The sequence below is a fragment of the Dioscorea cayenensis genome, unplaced genomic scaffold (genome assembly GCF_009730915.1).
Source record: "Dioscorea cayenensis subsp. rotundata cultivar TDr96_F1 unplaced genomic scaffold, TDr96_F1_v2_PseudoChromosome.rev07_lg8_w22 25.fasta BLBR01000900.1, whole genome shotgun sequence".
NCBI classification, from domain to species: domain Eukaryota; kingdom Viridiplantae; phylum Streptophyta; class Magnoliopsida; order Dioscoreales; family Dioscoreaceae; genus Dioscorea; species Dioscorea cayenensis.
This window is the reverse complement of record NW_024087291.1, coordinates 1-18,177: the sequence shown is the minus strand read 5'-3', so window position 1 is coordinate 18,177 and position 18,177 is coordinate 1. Positions and strand designations below refer to the sequence as shown.

The window sequence follows — 18,177 nt, the reverse complement described above, 5'->3', positions numbered from 1 at the left end:
TTAACGCCTTATTTTTTATTTATTTTTTTCTGTTTAAAGGTAAGGAAAAAAGTACTAATAATTTAGGCTTCACTAGAATCAAGGTTTTTTTACTTGATATTTTACAATGGTTTGCAATAATTGACCACACTTTGATATGCATATGCCATAGAGAAAACGCCATCTCAAAGTCCTCGGCCAAGTTGCAAAGGACAAAAAGAATTAAAAAAAGGGCACGTTTTTTAACAAAAATATTAAATAATAAATACGGATACAAAAATATTTAAATATTACTTACAATCAATTCATATATTTAAATCGAGTTTACTGTATAAATTATTGTTAGTGTCTCACTCAAAAAATGGATTCAAATTTTTTCTTAGACAAGACAAATGTATATGTTTTGAGAGATTAATCCCATATTTATGCACACATCAATACATAGTTTAGTTTGGTTATCTTCAACTTATAACTTTATATTTGGTGACTTCAATATTCAAAATATATAATTTTTACAGTGAAAGTTTTTCCAACAATAATCTCTATTTTTAACTATAAAATAAAATATTTTAAAAGAATATTTTTTTCTCATTTCACAATTTATATATTCATATTATCAATAAATTTAATCATCTTTAAATATTTTTCATTTTTACAAATTGAATTTAAATATTATACTATTTAAAATAAAATTTTTATTCTTTATATTTATTATGAATATTTAATAAATATAAAATAAACATTTAGATTGAGATAAAAATATAAATACAATTATTACATTAATTACTTTAATAAAAATATAACATGCAAACACGCACCATTAGTATTTTGGGAGTTGTGATTTTTTTATCGTTCATGTAATTTTTGTTAATTTTAATAAATTTATATTTCACAGATTAATTTCTTTAATTAATTTGATTTCTTAATTAATTACAAAATATAAATTTAAATCATAAGTTATTAATTTAATTAAAATATAAAATTTTAAATATAAATTTTATAAAAATAAAAAATAGAAAACAAACATAATTTAAAAAAACAGAAATCAAAACAAAAAACAATAAGTTATTAATTTAATTAAAATATAAATTTATAAATATAAATTTTATAAAAATAAAAAATAGAAAACAAACATAATTTAAAAAAATAGAATTCAAAATCGAAATCAACAAGTTATTAATTTAATTAAAATATAAATTATAAATTTAAATTTATAAAATAAAAAAACAGAAAAAAATAATTTAAAAAAATAGAAATCAAAACAGATAAAAATAATATAAAAAAATAATGTTGCTACAGTGACACGCAAGATATTGTGTGTCAATAGTATATTTCAAATTTGGCGCAAGTTGTTGCGTTGGGTTGGAGCAACACCTGCGCTAAATTTGTGGAAAATCTTCAAATATACATGTCTGTTGGAGATGCCCTTATTTTGTAAAATGAATAAATAAATGTAAATATTTTCTAAGAAAATGTTAAAACTTTTGATTAATTTTTATAACTTTAAATTCAAAATAAATCAAGGAAATTATTCATTATAGTTAATTAATTAATTTATAAATGAGCAGAAGAATGTTTTGATTAAAATTATGATATTAAAAAAAAAAAGGGGCACCAAGTGTAACCCGTAAGTAAAATATTGATATATGAATTAAAGCTTAACAATTAAAAACTTTGGTTGAATACAAAATCATTTAAAATAAACTTGACAAACTGTTTTTAATTGAAACATCAAAAATAAATTAACACAAATCAAAATTTCTAATTATTATTTTCTCTTCAAAACTATTTGCTGAGAATGGAGAAGCTTGGAAAATCACTTGACATAGTCCTTGAGAGTTTTTATTTTTTAAAATTATTATTTTTCAAGTGATCAGAATGCATTTAAAAAGTAGAAAAGTTAGATCTTGATATCAACCTATTTATAATTGATCTAAAATTTTATTACAATGAAATGACTTCGATAAATTGAGCCAACCGAAGCTTCTCCTTCCAAATCTTCACAAAGTTTGAAGATAAACTACACCTTTCATTTGAAGAAAAGAACACTGATAAACTACACAACACATTCTAGAGGCCTCACAAATTTTTACTTGTACATATACTGTAACAATAGGACTTGCCAAACCTTGTGCAAATCTTGCAAACAATATCAATCTGTGGAGCTAATTTCAAACAATAAGTGCGCAATTAGATATAATGCAAGGAGCCAATGGTTCATATGGATATGCTATTCGGAACGCCACGGCCCGTCACTCTGGGACGGGAGGTAGGAAAAGAAGTTCGTATGGAGGTACACCAGCTCCGCTTCTGTTCTTGAGATGGAAGTACTTGTTTCTCTTATGTATGATGTCCTCAATCTTTACCAATTTTGTGGAGAATTTTTCAAAGTAGTTCACTATTTGCCGATCCTTGATCCAGTGAGAGTGTGAATTGTGCAATGACCCGGATACTCCTCGTCGGGAGAATGCGTCGATAAGGTGTCCTCGAATCGCCATTATTTGAGTAGCTTGAAGTTGAGATGGCACCGATGACAGATAAGTGTATTGAGGATTCAATATGAAGTCCTCGTAGTCAGGCTCATCTTCTTGTGGAATGAGTTTCTTCATTAGAGTAGGCCGATTCGGCATGTAGCCTCCGAATGGGTACTGACCAAAGTTTACAGCTGCATGTTGTCCTAAAGCAGTCCATATCATGATAGTCAGAATATTGATCAGGTCTTCTTGGTTGTTTAACTTTGGCTACCATGGCAATGAGAAGCCACAGAAATAATGAAATTTTTGGAAAAAGTAGAGGAAACCACGATATGCAACGCGCGACGGGAAACAGTAATAGAAGTAACTCGACCAATGGCCGAGTTCCAAAGGATAAAGATACCACCTGAATAACCTTCAGCGAGAACAGAGGCCCACTCCCAGTGTTTAGGAATTTTTTTACAGAAGCGATCAACACGATCAGAGTTGGCGCGGGTTTCTACTAAACAAACCAAAATGGGTTTGAGCTTTTTGATGAGTTTGATGAGCCGAGAAGAAGTATCTCGATCGGAGATACCCCTGCAGTTCCAACAGATAATTTTAGCTGAGTTTATAATAAACATGAATAGAAAAAAATGGAAAAGTACTTTCTTTAGAAGAAGGATGAGAAGAAGAGACAACAGCTTCAAGGTTCGGGACCTCTAGTTTCCATTTTGCCTTCTTCGGCGAGACTTCCTCAACATGACCGCCTTTTCTGATGAGAGCTTCCCTTCTGACCCCAGCCTGATATTGCACCAAAGTCATAGAGTCATCAGGTTCATCTTCCTCATCTGGCATCTCATCATCTTCATCGTCAGTGGAACCCTCGTCTTCTCCACTATCTTCTTCCATTTCACTAGAGTCAAGGGTAGAAGAGAATTGGGAAACAAGTGAATCATGATGAAGATCAGAAGAAAGAGTGTTGATGGAGACATTCGGGACAGAAGTTCTCAGGATGGGAGGGGAGAGATGGGTCTAGAGCAAGGTCTAGATGGGGCGGTTGTCTGAGAGACTCCTCGAGAAGAATGAAAAGGAACGATTTGATTGGGAGGGTTAGGCGGTGGATGGTCTCTAGGAGAGGTAAGGATGTTGTTTTGACTTGAAGGGTCTGTCAGAGTAGTGGCCTAGGGATCAAGCGAAGGAGATTGAATTGGATTTAAAGGATTATCTCTGATGGTTTCGTTGATCACGAAGTTTTGATTAACGGCTAGATTTGCAATGGGATTTTGGACGTTTACAGTTTCAACGACATCAGAGTGTAGGGAATCGTGAGAGGCATGGAAGGTGGATGACCGCCCACGACCAGCAAATGTAGATCCGCCACGTAAGCTATGGGAGATAGTACCTCGAGACTCAGTGATTTCGGCTTCCACTCCGGCTGTTGTACGTGGAGTCACGTGAGGGCACGCATTACACCACTGCCGCAACCCCGAGCACTGCCGCGCCGGCGGGATTCCAGAAGCCAAGGTCCAAAATCAGATTCCAGATTATCTTCAGGGCTAGGGACAAAAATAGGGTCCGTTGTGTTCATGAGCTGATCGGCGTCGTGAGAGACCTGGGAGGTTCTTTCCACCGGCACTCGATCATCTCGAGAGGGCAAAGAAAACCCACCGGCCCCAGACGACGCAGACCTAGTGCACGACTTACTACCATAACCGATAAGCCCACAATTGTAACAGAATGTCGGCAATCTCTTGTACATCACCATGATGAACACCTTCTGGAAATCATCCCCGATCCAAAAACCTTGACAGAGAGGTTTAGATAAGTCAATTTCGATGCAAACCCGAGCGTATTTAGATCTGGCCAGTGTGGATGTAAATTCTTCAACTTTGATGAGGTTACCGAAGTTGCTAGCAATGGTCTCTAGAACATCACCGTCCCAGCATTCGACTGGCAAGTTGTGGATTTGCACCCAAATTACAGCGGAGTTAAGCTTAGCGAAGCTCGGTTCGAAAAAAGTTTCCATGGGGACAGCTATAGAATGATTCCGTTTACGGACCAAGGTCCGTCCAAAAGGAGTTGCTGCATGGCTTTTTCAGTAGGGCATCTAACCAATAAAAAACCATTAGGAAGGTCAGAGATGAAGATCTCTCTAATACTGTTCCACTTGGCAAGAAGCGACGTCTTGACCTGCTCGAAAGGAGGGGATTTTCCAAACAACTTACCATACAGAGCATATTGGAATTTCATACGACCTCTATTAATGGCATCCTTATCCAGCCGGACGAAGTTGGAAGTGGTGGCTTTGAGTTTGCTGAGGAGTTGCTCATTATGAAGAGGGGAGTTATCCAGAGAATGAGTCAGAGAAGCCGCGATTTGGGACCAGGATTTTTTAGGCGGTGGAGGAGGTTGACCCCCGCTTACCATGGCAAGGGGGAAAACAAGATTCGCAGCGAGTTCAGGCGAGGTTCATGGAGAAGGATAACTTATTCTTGCTCAATTTCATCCCATGCTACAACGCTTCCTTAGAATAATAATAATTGTTAGTTCCGCCGGTGTGGTTTGTGAGTTTTAGTGAACACTCAAGCACTCATAGATCTCACACAAACCATCAAAGAAAGTTCATACAAGCAAAACAAGGAGACACACAAAATTGGTAACCCAGTTCGACGTCCACTCACCTACATCTGGGGGTCCAAGCCCGGAGATAAACAATCCACTAAAAGAGGTAAAAATACATGAGTACAAATACTTGTCACTCACACTCTCAATGAAGATTACTACCCTCTCTAGATTGTCTAGTGCTCGCCACCTCTCCTCCAAGAGACACCCAAGAGTCACACTTACAATCTACGAGCAAGGTAGCTTATATAGATGCCTCAACGTCCCAAATATAGCACATACCTCTTTTAGAATCTCCGCGGCTACTAATTTAAAAACCTTCCGAAATTAGCTGTTGCAACTCCTGTTGTAACATAAGTTGCAACATGGCCCTCGATCACGACTTGATCGAGTTCCGTTACGCTATGGACGACCTCAAGACCCATCAACCTCCCGGCCATACTTTAGTCCGAGTCGATGCAGCCCAAATCTCCCGATCCCGATCGCGCAGTAACTCAGCCTACCTCCTCGGGTTCCTCATCACGCTAGTCCCCTCGCAGGGGCGACGTGCTTGTGCGTCTTCACGAAATTTGCCAAACTTAGTCTTCAATCTTCCAAGTTTTGTCTTCAAAGATTCTCCAAACTTGATCTTCAATTCACCCAAGTTTGGTCCTCAAATCTTGCCTTCAATAGATCTTCAATCAATCAATTCAATCATAAAGGATTCTTCAAATCATATCTCCTTCATTCATACCATGAATATATAATTCTTCAAATAAGCTCCACCATATTTAGTCTTCAATCATATCTCTCTAAGTGTCACGCCCCGACCCGCGGGCCCACGGGACGCGACAATCGCCGCAGCAATCCCGAGAAGGGATACCCGCCACTCAACCCTTAGGATGCCGTAAGGCTAATCAACACACCTGGAATTCAACAATATACATATCGCAGATATAGAACAGAAAGAAACAATGTTACACAACGACAGTAACAACAACAACAACAACAAAAACAATAGGATACAGAAAATACAGAGGTTCACAAAATACACAGGGAAACAACCCTAACAACAGTAGGAAATGGTAATACACAGAAGTTTAGGAGTATTTAAATACTAAACCATGCAACAAGTTTTCTACACACTAGTGGATCCATAGGTCTTATAACATGTTCCATGACAATAATAACATACATGAACTGAAGAAAATACAATAGGGGATAGAACAGAAGCAAATGCCCAGTACGCTGCCACACAGTCACACCTACTACCTGCAACAGACTGGGAGAAAGAGAGAGGGATGAGTAACTCAAGTTACTCAGTGAGGGGAGGTTAGCACAACTTTAGCAGAAAAATACACCAATAGTAAGAATAATAACAAATCATCAAAATACATGCTTTACCAAAATAATACTAGTTTATAAACTTCAACATGCATAATAGAAGTCTTTAAAAGAAGTAAAACAACATAATAATACCAAGAAAACCCTTTTTACCCCAACTAGGGTTTACAACACAAAAATCATAAAACATGGTTTTAAATACAAGTAAAACAACAAAAATATCATGGGTTTGAAAATAAATAAACACAATACCCAACACTCACCCAACATAACATGGTCTAGAAAACTCTCTAAACCTTCGCTGCGTGGCCATGGCTAGGTTCGTGAGCCGCCAAGGTACTCATGCCCTTGACGCTGACCCATCGAGCTCACCCGGGTTGGTGACTCGGCTACCGATGAATATCCGATCGTGGCTCTACACTCCCACCGAACTGCCCTCATAGTAATCAGCCCTGGCCAACACGCCACCTCAACAGTCAGGGTCGTGAAGACCGCCTACTCGCAGAGGGATATCACCAAAACAATCACCACAATAAAATACAACTCCACTCGGAGTACAATATCCATCCATAATCATAAATAAAGAATACCTCGGCCATTTGCACGAGGACAAGATAAACACATAAGCAAAGCCCAAACTTTTAATACAAAATAATTTGCAAGTCCCAACACAAGCAACAACATGGAAATCCTTTTCCTTTCAACAATCCAAAATTTGTTTCAAATCTAGGATTTCACCAAATCAAAGATTTCCATAACAAAACTCAAGTTTCAAACAAAATAAAGATTTCACAAACTCATGGATACATATATCAATCACAATTTCCACGATAACAAATCATAAGACGAACGAGACATCCAAGATTTGCCTCAACAATAATTATCATTCACCAAAATACCAAACAAGTATAAATCAATAAAACTTACTTAAAACATGAAATGCATATATATATATATATATATATATATAGCTATTGGCATTCTTCTAATAAAGCTATGCTAAATAATTCCACTCACCGGATCGGCAATTTGTCTTCCTCACAAGCTACTCCTCGGCTAAGCCTTTGCCTCGATCCAAGACTTCTTCTCCTTGCCAAAGCATAACAAAATACAATAAAATTTAACAAAAACAAAACAAACAAGAAAAACCCTAAGTTTTCTAACAAACAACCCTAATTCGATCCTAGGGGTTGGCTCAAAACTAGGTTTAAAAGGTTCCCAATGAGTTTCTAGGGGTTTTAGCTTCAATCTAATCCAAAGAAATCAAAGAAACAACTAAAGATCTGCCGGTGCTACAAGTAAATCCCTCGGAATTGCTACAAGAAACCGACCTTAAAACTAAGATTTTCTCCAAATTTACAACACCAATTCAAGAAATTTCATCACAAGCACTCTCACACAAGAACAACAAATCAATGGCTTCAATTTAAACCTATAAACATGCAAATCCAAGGAGAAATTCTAGGTTTTAAAAAGAAAACTAAAACAAGGAAAATACAAGAATAAATACGGTATAAAACCATAAATCCAAGCTTACCAAGTTCAAGAGTGAGGAAGGAAGGAAGAGGACAAGAACCTCTACCAAACCAGGCTTCTACAGGAACAGGTTGCTACAGAACCGGTTTGCTACAGGATCAGACTGCTACAGTATTGGGCTGAAAATCTATAGCAATGGGCTAAAGAAATCTATAGTAAACCCTGGTTATAACACTAAGTATGGTTTTGAATAACTCCACCAAGATCTTCAAGATGTCTTGCCTTGCAAGCCAAGACTCCTTGCCATGTCACCATACTCTCCATGTCATCAGTTTTGCCATGTCACATAGATTGCCACGTCATATTGACTATGTGTCAAATCATGCCAATAATAGTGTGGTTGCACTAACAATCTCCCCCTTTGGCATAATTTGACACTATCGCTTCTAGCACCCGCTGACTCACTGCTACAACCACTGTTACAACTCGACGGGACACGGACTTTTTACAAACTAAAGAAAAATCATCTAGTTGCTTACAAAATATATGATTACTGAGCGCAACTAGTGATGTCATGATTAAGCACAAACAAAACTTCATCCATGAAAGGAACTCTTCAACAAGACAACTTCTCCCCCTTTGTGTCTAAATTGATGCAAAAGTCTTCACTGATTGTTACAAGTCTTGTTATAACTTCTTCTACAACTCCCCCTATCTTCGAAATTCGGGTCATCGACTCCCCTGTCTTGAAATCTCTTTCTTCCTCACGCAAACGACATTAATAACACATGAGAGGATGCGGGTCGCTTTTCATGAGTCACCAATAGGGGATTAAAAGTTGGCGAAAGGCGATTTCACCCCTCAACTTTTTCGAATCTTGTAGCATCAAGGGGTTTGGTAAAGATGTCCGCCAATTGCTTTTACATTGCAACATAATCAATAACAACTGTTTTGTTCTCTACCAAATCTCGTATAAAGTGGTGTCGAAGATCAATATGTTTAGTACGAGAATGTTGGACTGGATTCTTGGAGATATCAATTGCACTTTTGTTGTCATGAGAATATAGTCAATAACCCTTGTTGTAAAGCCATAGTCCTCAAGCATTTGCTTCATCCACAACAATTGTGTACAACAACTTCCTTACTGCTATGTATTAAACCTGCGTAGAGAGTGAAATGGAACTTTGCTTCTTACTATACCATGTGACCAAGTTGTTGCCAAGATAGAAACATCTTCCTGAGGTGCCTTTTCTATCATCAATGTTTCCCTGCCCTAATCTGCATCACTATACACTCGCAAGATGTGAGTTGGAGTCTTTTGAATACCAAATTCCATATTACTGCGATACCATGTACATATCGATGATACGTTTAACGACTTTCAAATGAGACTCCTTTGGTGTTGCTTGATATCTTGCACAAACTCCAACACTTGAAAGAGATATCGGCCTGCTAGGCGTGATGAGACGAGTAAGCTTCCAATCATGCTTCTGTAGAGACTTGGGTCTACATCTTTTCCATGCTCATCTTTTGTCAACTTCTGATTCATACTCATGGGTGTTCTCATGTGTCTAGCCTTTTCCAAGCCAAATCTTTTCACCAGGTTTTGTGCATACTTGGTTTGAGAAATAAAAATTCCTTCTTTGTATTGTTTGATTTGGAAACCTAAGAAGTAGTTTAGTTCACCTACCATGCTCATCTCAAACTCTTCTTGCATTAGATGAACAAACTCATCCACTTGCCTTTGTGATGTTGAACCAAATATGATATCATCAACATAAATTTGTGCTACCATCAGATCTGCTTTAGACTTCTTTATGAATAAAGTCTTGTCTGCTCCCCCTCTTTGGTAGCCCTTCTCAAGTAAGAATCTTGTAAGACTTTCATACCAAGCCCGAGGAGCTTGCTTCAAGCCAAAGAGAGCCTTTTCCAATTTGAACACATGATCTGGATGGTGAGGATCTTCAAACCCTTTCGGTTGCTCCACAAAAACTTCTCCACTTAGAACTCCATTTAGAAAAGCACTCTTTACATCCATTTGATGTAGCTTGAACCCCATAGAACATGCTACCGCTAACAATAATCTGATGGATTCCAAACGTCACTGGCCCGGTGCAAATGTTTCATCAAAGTCAATCCCTTCGACTTGAGTATATCCTTGAGCTACTAGTCTTGCTTTTATTTCTTGTAATGTTGCCTTTTGTCATCGAGTCTTGTTTTTGAAGATCCACTTGGTTCCAATAATATTTACATCCTTTGGCCTTGGGACCAATGTCCACACATCATTTCGAACAAGCCCGATTCAATTCTTCTTGCATTACGACCCAACCCGATGATTCATCAACTAGAGCTTCTTTGACATTTTTGGTTCAATCGGAGATGTAACATGTGAGCGGATAATTCTTGATAATCTATCCTTTGAGTGCGTCCGGTTCTTCTTCCTTGATCACATTACCAATCACATTCTCAATAGGATGATTCTTCTTTATTCTTGAGGATGGTTCAAGATTTGCTGTCTTCATTATCTTCTTCGTACGTCATTTTCTTCCTTATCGATTACGGAATGACTTCATCCGTTGTAACTTCGGTTGTGACATCGGTTTATAACCCATTGTCGCATCTGAAACACTGAGCGTTATGCATTGTTGCAGTTGGTGTTATAACCGGTGTTGCAACATCTTGTTCCTCATGTAACTCTTCATCCGGTGATTCGCTGATTACGGTGATAAGCTTGTTTGGCTCACTTGATGTACCTTGAGTCTCCATATCTGAGAAATCATCAACAACAACATTAATGGTCTCCATCATCTTTTTGGTTCTTGAATTGAACACCCGCTATACTCTACTAGTAGAATACCCCATGAATAATCCTTCATCACTTTTCTTGTCAAACTTTCCCAGCTGATCTGTATCATTCAGAATATAACATTTGCTTCCAAAGATGTGAAAGTATTTGAGATTTGGCCTTTTACCTTTCCAAATTTCATATGGTGTCATGTTGGTTGAAGGCGAATGTACACTCTAGTGATGATGTAGCATGTCGTGATTGATTGCTTCACGCCCAAAATCTTGTAGAGAGCTTCTTTGAATGCAGACATAACTCTAACCATCTCTGGAGTGCGATTCTTCCTTTCAACCACTCCGTTTTGTTGAGGAGTTTTTGGAGTCGAGAATTCATAGCCAGAATCCCATGTTTCTTCGCTAAATTCTGCAAATTGAGTGTTTTCAAACTCCCTTCCATGGTCACTCCGAATTTTGACAATCTTTCCTATTTGACACTCTTTCTCATTTTGGAGTTGCATGCATAACTTCTTAAAGGCTTCAAACGTTTCGATTTCTCCTTCAAGAAGTCCACCCAGTGTACACGGAATGAGTCATCAACACACACAAATACATATCTTTTTACGACAAGCTTTTCTATCGTGTGGGTCGATAAGATCCATGTGCAAAAGTTCCGACACTCTTGTTGCAGCGCAATGTCTTGCACAACTTTGTGAGAAGCACGACTTTGTTTTCCCAGTTGACAAGGTCCGCATACACCACCTTCCCTTTTTGTAAGCTTGGGCACTCCCTTAACAACTTTCATTTCTGTAATCTTCATAAGGTTTCTGAAATTCAGATGTCCAAGCTTATGATGCCAAATTTCAGTGATATTGCAAGATGTGTTATAACAGACTTCCAGTTTCTCTAGCAAATAGCAATTGTTTGAAGATCTTGAACCAGTTAAAACACAGTGACCAGCTTCATCATAGACCACACATCTGTCCTGAGTGAATTTTACCAACAGATTTCGATCACATAATTGACTTATACTTAGAAGATTTGCCTTCAGCCTTCTACATGCAGAATATTTTTCAATTTTGGATACCCAGGAACCATCAATGTTCCTTTTCCAACTACTTGACCTTTCTGACCATCTCCAAAAGTCACATGCCCAATTGGACATTCTTTGTAATTCATCAAAAATCCTTTGTTGCCTGTCATATGTCTTGAACAACCACTGTCAAAATACCAGTTGTTTTCTGAGGATCTTTTTGTTGAAGAGTACCCCACTAAATCTCCTTTTCTAACCCATATATTCTTTCTTTCTTTCTTTTTTTCTCTGGTATAAGGAGTCTGTCTTATATTTTTGTTTTCTTTTATGTCTTTCTTGATCTTCCAACATCTTGGACGGATGTGCCCTTTGACAGCACAATAGTGACATATCGGAATCCACTTCTTTGCTTTTCCAAGTACTCTATGATTCCTCATATCTGTCTTCAGTTGATGACACTTTGGTCTTATATGTCCTCTTCTTCCACAATGAAAGCATGTAGGAACTTGTCTTCTATGTCGTCTCTTCTCCTTGTTATACTTCACTTGTTTGTATTCATGAGCATTAGATAGAACACAACCAGCTTCAACTTTGCCTTTCTTGTCTCCTGATGTCTCTTCTATATGATTTTGTGTCACACTTGTTTGAAAAGGTAACTCATCAATCTTGGCTTTTCCTTTCTTCATATAGTTTATGGTCTTTTCAGCATTGTTCAACTTTTCTTGACAGCCTTTTATCTCTTTTACAAGACTCTTGTTTTGTATGAGTATCTTGTCAAGTTTATTCAGCACAAGTTCGTACCCATGAAGAAGATTGTTTTCGATCACTTCTCTCACAAATAACTTCTTCAAGTGTTGCAGTGATATTTGTAACGAGGACTTTCATAAAGCACCTGAAATTTCGAAATCTCCGTCGGTTGGTAAAGAAAGTGTAGTGATGTGATCTGCATCATATGCTTTGTCTTCTTCCTGAATTTTTCTGAAATATCTGCATAATTCCTTAATCAAAAGAGCAATTTCTCCTTCTTCTTCTATGTCTTCAGTTTGTTGTAACTCTTTTGGGCTTGTTGCTTCAATTTTCAGAGCTATATCTTTTTCTCTTCTACCTTGATTCAGATTCATCTCATGCGCTTGTAGAGATCCCATCAACTCATCAAGTCTCATAGTTGTGATATCTTTTGCTTCTTCTATTGCAGCAACTTTAGCATCAAATCTTCTTGGAAGCGATCTAAGAGTCTTTCGGACTAGCTTCTTAACAGAGTACTCCTTGCCGAGATGGTAGGCTTGATTTGCTATATCCATCAATTTTGCATTGGATCACAGACTATCGTCTCATCTTCTCCCATCCTGAGATTCTCAAACATGGTTGTTAGCATTTGAAGTTTAGATTCTCTTACCAAGTTGGTGCCTTTATGAATGGTTTGAAGAATCCCCCAAAGCTTTTCTTAGGCGCAATCACAGGAGTTGCAACATACTTGAAGCGGTTCTCATCTACTCCTCCGAAAATAGCATTAAGTGCTTTTCCATTGGCATTTGCTTTGAGCATATCTTCGGAACTCCAGTTACTCTTTATTTTCAATGTCTCGTTCATGTTTTCATCAACTTCGATTGGGGGAGACCATCTTTCTTCTACGGCTGTCCATGCATTCTCATCAAGAGATTTAATGAAAGGCTTCATGCGTACTTTCCAGTATGGATAATTTGATCCATCTAGCAACGGTGGTCGTGTGACGGAAGCATCCTCTTTTCTGGCCATCAATCGAACGCGCTGAGGCCCTGCGCCAGCATGCGACCAAGTGACGGCGACCAGAGGCTCTACGATACGCTTGTGAGTTCACGCCGGTGTGGTTTGTACGTGCGCCGTGAGCGAGCACTCAGCCCGGCGCTAGATCTCCACGCAAATACCATCCCAGAAAGTTCACACCTGGAAACAAAACAGAGAGGAGACACACACAAAATTAGTAGCCTTGGGTTCGACGCGTCCACTGCTACCTACGTCACAGGGAGCCAAGCGGAATAAACAATCGCACTAAAAAGAGGTAAAATACATGAGTGCAAATGCTTGTCACTCACACTCTCGATGAAGGTCATTTCTGCCTCTCTGGATTGTCTGGTGCTCTTGCCTCTCCTTTCAAGAGTCGCTCAAGAGTCGCTAGAAGCCTACGACCAGGTAGGCATATATGGGCGCCTCGCGTCCCAGATATAACCGCATCACCTGCTTTTGCGAATCCTGCGAGCCTAATTTTCAAAACCTTCGAAATTAGTGGCCCACTGCGACTCACTGGCAGCATAAGTTGCGGCATGGCTCACGATTGCTAACTTGATTGAGTTGGCAGTTCGTTGCGTGGACGACCTCCAAGACCGCCAGCCTCCCGGTGCATTACTTAGTCCAAGTCGATCGGCCATTGAAACTCCCGATCCATTGTCGCATTAGTACATGGCCATTCACCTCCTCAATTCGCTCATCCACGCTCCGCAAACGCACGCGCATACTTATGCGTCTTCCTGAAACTGCCAAAGCTTGGTCTTCAATCTTTCCCAAGTTTGGTTTTCAGAAATCTCCGAAACTTGATCTTGATTCACGGGGTTTTGGGTCGCAAAATGCTGCTCGATTAATGGACTTACGATCAATCTTCATCAAAGAGTTCTTCAAATCCAAATCTGCGATTAGTGCTTCGTTCCGTATTTGGTCATGACTGTCGTCTCCTACAATATGGTCTTGAACGACTCCACCGAGATCTTCCAAAGTCTCGTGCTTGCAAGCCATATGACAGAGACTCCTGCCATGTCGCTTTCATACTCTCCGTATTGTCATTTTGCCATGTCACATAGGTGCTACTCACGCCATCTTAGTGTGTGTCAAATCATGTGCATAATGTGCGGGTTGCACTAACATGACTATTTTTAAATAGAATAATCATTGCAATAGCTAAAGTTATGGAGCTAACCTTTTAAGATTTTATTTAATGACTTCATTCGGTTTTGGTGCAGTGTGACATACAGTAATAGCGACGACGAAAGTCAGGCTTCCACGGTGAAAGAGTAAAGAAAACTTTTGCATGTGCGGATACCCGAGTAATTTACGATGCATATTGAATTGGTTAAGGATGTACTGATCCTTCTACTGTTTATCTTTGCATTTGCACGTCGATATGGGCCATGCCCTTTTCTTTTTACAGTAATTTAGGTGACATAGGTGACATGTGACAGACTAAATGTTTTGTGTTTATATAAAATTAAAGAGGCACACACAATCCCACCTAGAGTAACAGAAAAGAGAAATTAATCTTCTTATTCACTTCATTTGTGTATGTCATATGTATGTCGTATTATTAAGGTTGTCGCATGGCCGGGTCAGACGCAAAATGTAAAGCTACAGTCGTCGATGGGTTCATTGGTGTCAGATTAAACCGAGATCATTTCAGTCAATAAAAATCTTAAAAATATATTATAATAATTAATGATAAGACCATATAACATATAACATTTTAATAATTAGCGAGATCGATTAAACATTATACTAGAAAGTTATATCCTTTATTTTATACTTTTAAAATATCCTATATAATCGCAATTAATAATTTAAATTTATATATACTATTTTTAAAAATATAAAAATATTTTTACATATAAATCTTCTCTCAGGTTCCAAGAGGCCACAGATAACCTCTTGGGACTAACAAATAAAAAGGACATGCTCTCTCTCTCTCTCTCTCTCTCTCTCTCTCTCTCTCATCTCCACACTAGCCTCCTCGTTTCTACTTGCAGTCTCTCTTGCTGCACCTTGCATCCTCCCTCCCATCGCTGCGTCTCTTTTGCATCTCCCATGAGGGCGTGCTATGTCTTGCTTCTCCATCGCTTCCCTCCAGTCATTGCCATCGTCTGGCTACCTGCCATTCACTCGTAGTTGGGTTTTATTTGATAACGAATTGGTCCGTGGGTTTGCGAGGTAAGCCGGCCGAGTCCATGATCAAAGCGGCCGGGTCGGTGAGTGTAATGCGGGTTTCTAACTGTCGTGGTTTAAAGGGTATACACGAGCTGCGACCACGTGGCGGTTCTCGGTTTCAATTGAGCGGCCCGGTGGTCCGGATCTTACTAACCATATATCATGTATGTATTGTGCAAGATTACTAAGCCTCTATTTATAAGCTAAGAATTATGGGAAAAGTTATATCCGTCGAATTCCTCCATAAATATTGTGGGAAGATGAGAGAGACATAAGAAGATGAATAGTTTTAGGAATTTTAGGAGTTTAGGAGATGAAAAGGTTTAGGAGTTTTGTGAGATGAAGAGCTGTCTGGGTAATAAACATCCCTTGGATGCCTATAATCATGGCACAGTAAAACCTTAATGGTATCCAATGGGATATCTTTTTGAAGGAAAAGAGTTCATTATCATGATAATGTCGCTATAATTAGCTGCTTATATTTAAAACACTTTGAGAGAAAACCCAGTGGGAAAAACCTTGGTTAAGGAGAGAGAGTATAACAAGTATTATTAACTCCTCCTCATGATAATATCAATTGAGATCTTTAAGTTAATGAACTCTATTAGCATGGACTAACTTTTCCAAATATTACTTGTACGGAAATGCTTGGTAAAACAAATATGCTAGATTATCCACTTAAACCAGCGAACTTTGTTGATATTATATCACCAAAATCATGAGTGAAAAGAATTTTGGTGAAATATGATTTGACCTATCCCTATCAATGTGCCATCTTTTGGTTGGGTGATACATGCGACATTATCTTCATAAGAAGCTGTTGGAATCACATCGAGGATGACAAACCACGATTCTCTTGAATGTGTTGAATTATAGATCTTCAACTAAACTCTCATTCTCGGCTCGCCTCATGTATTTTAAAATTTCAGCATAGGGTAGATAATGTGGGTGTTATAGTTTGTTTCATAGATCACCGTGAAATGATTGTACACCAAAACATGTAAACAAATACCCTATTTATGTACCCAGAAAGCCATTATGTGGGTTAGATAAATACCCGGCATCTGCATAACCAATTAAATCGGTATGCCAGAAATTTGGGAAAAACAAACCCATATACATTGTTCCTCAAAGGTAACGAAATACTTATGTTTTCCACTTCATTCAGAAAATGCCTTAGTGTGGGAGAAAGGATTATGTCTTACTAATATCTTAACAGCAAATTATATATCAAGTCTTGTGTGACCAGCAAGATACATTAGTGCTCCGATTGCACTAAGATATGGTGCCTGCAGGGATCAAGTGGTTACATCATCATTTTCTCCAAGGTCAAAAGGGTGTTTATTCACATATACCGACCTTACAACCATCGAGAGTCAAGTGATGTATTTATCCATGTAAATAATTTGTTTCTTTACGTAGTATAAGCTATGAGTGCAAAAATCTTATTTTCAAATGTTCAATTTGCAACCCACAAAATTCTGACATCCGTATGTGCAGGGTGTCATGTAATACCCTATGGTGACATAGGGATCGTATTCCGCAGGGACCAAGGAGCTACCTTTACTTTCTTTTACTCGTTTGTTTAGCCTACAAATTCGGTGGTGCTCTAAATTATAAAAAGGATAAAAATAACTAAAAATTGTTTACATGGTGGGGTGAAAGAGAGGTTTCTATAGAAAAGATGATCACGGATGCAAATCCCCTTTAGATTCTACTAAAGCTAGAAAGATGTTAAGATTAAAGCAATAGCAGTTTGGGTGAAGCGTAACCTAAAGTAGGTTAACCCCCATGGTCCGGTGGTGTATAATCCACGTATAGTGTTAGCTCATCTTTTCTTCTAACCAACTCCTCCTATGATTAAATTATGCTTAGGAAGTCTCTAATTAGGTCGAACATACAATACCTAGGTTCATCCCTAATGGTTTGAAAAGTCTGCAATACCCGATGGTCACAGTATTTATACATGAATCGGCACCTAAACCAAATTGAGTCTAATCGGTGATGGTCACACAACCATTAACCTAGGAATCAAACATAGAGTTCTCATACAGTTGGTACGATAAACATACCACAGTTTAAACCAAACCAGTAAAATGCATTAAAAAGTAATCAAAACATCATCCAAACAAGCAAGTTCACCCCAAGGTTCCCCACGGCATCAGGGACCTTAGGGTTTAACCTTATACGAGCAAATACATGATTCAATACAATGAGACAACGCTAAAAGTATAATAAACACTCCTCGAGGGTTAGAAGCTAAATGATGTGGGATCAGGATGAATGCAGTGTGCTTCTCACGTGGAACTTCCTTCTAAAAATTCCTCAGACATTGTTCTTTTACCTCGGATCAAAATTTGAGTGGAAGCTCGAAAGGGAGGGATAATAATGAACACAATGCCTTGAGCACACATAGGCTCAAGATGCTTCACTGACTTAGTTCACAGGCGTGAGAGTGCCAGCTCACCGGAATTTACTTGGTTTTGTGAGTGCTTTCTGGAGTGCAATCACGGTGCTTTCCTGGTAGTTATTCTGATGGCAGAAATCATAGCAATGCATGTG

The 18,177-nt window shown here is 38.3% G+C and overlaps 1 protein-coding gene and 1 pseudogene across 1 annotated transcript; both read right to left on the bottom strand.

Moving 5' to 3' along the window:
• Positions 1-2,196: 2,196 nt before the first annotated feature.
• LOC120255230 lies at positions 2,197-3,344 on the bottom strand (annotated as a pseudogene).
• A 7,113-nt stretch (positions 3,345-10,457) lies between these two features.
• LOC120255229 lies at positions 10,458-12,833 on the bottom strand. Its single transcript, XM_039263104.1, has 6 exons — positions 12,563-12,833; positions 11,733-11,833; positions 11,400-11,622; positions 10,964-11,196; positions 10,714-10,762; positions 10,458-10,624 (listed from the first exon to the last, which is right to left on the bottom strand). Exons 1-6 carry the CDS (start codon positions 12,831-12,833, stop codon positions 10,458-10,460), a joined length of 1,044 nt encoding a protein of 347 aa, XP_039119038.1.
• Between the last annotated feature and the right edge of the window lie 5,344 nt (positions 12,834-18,177).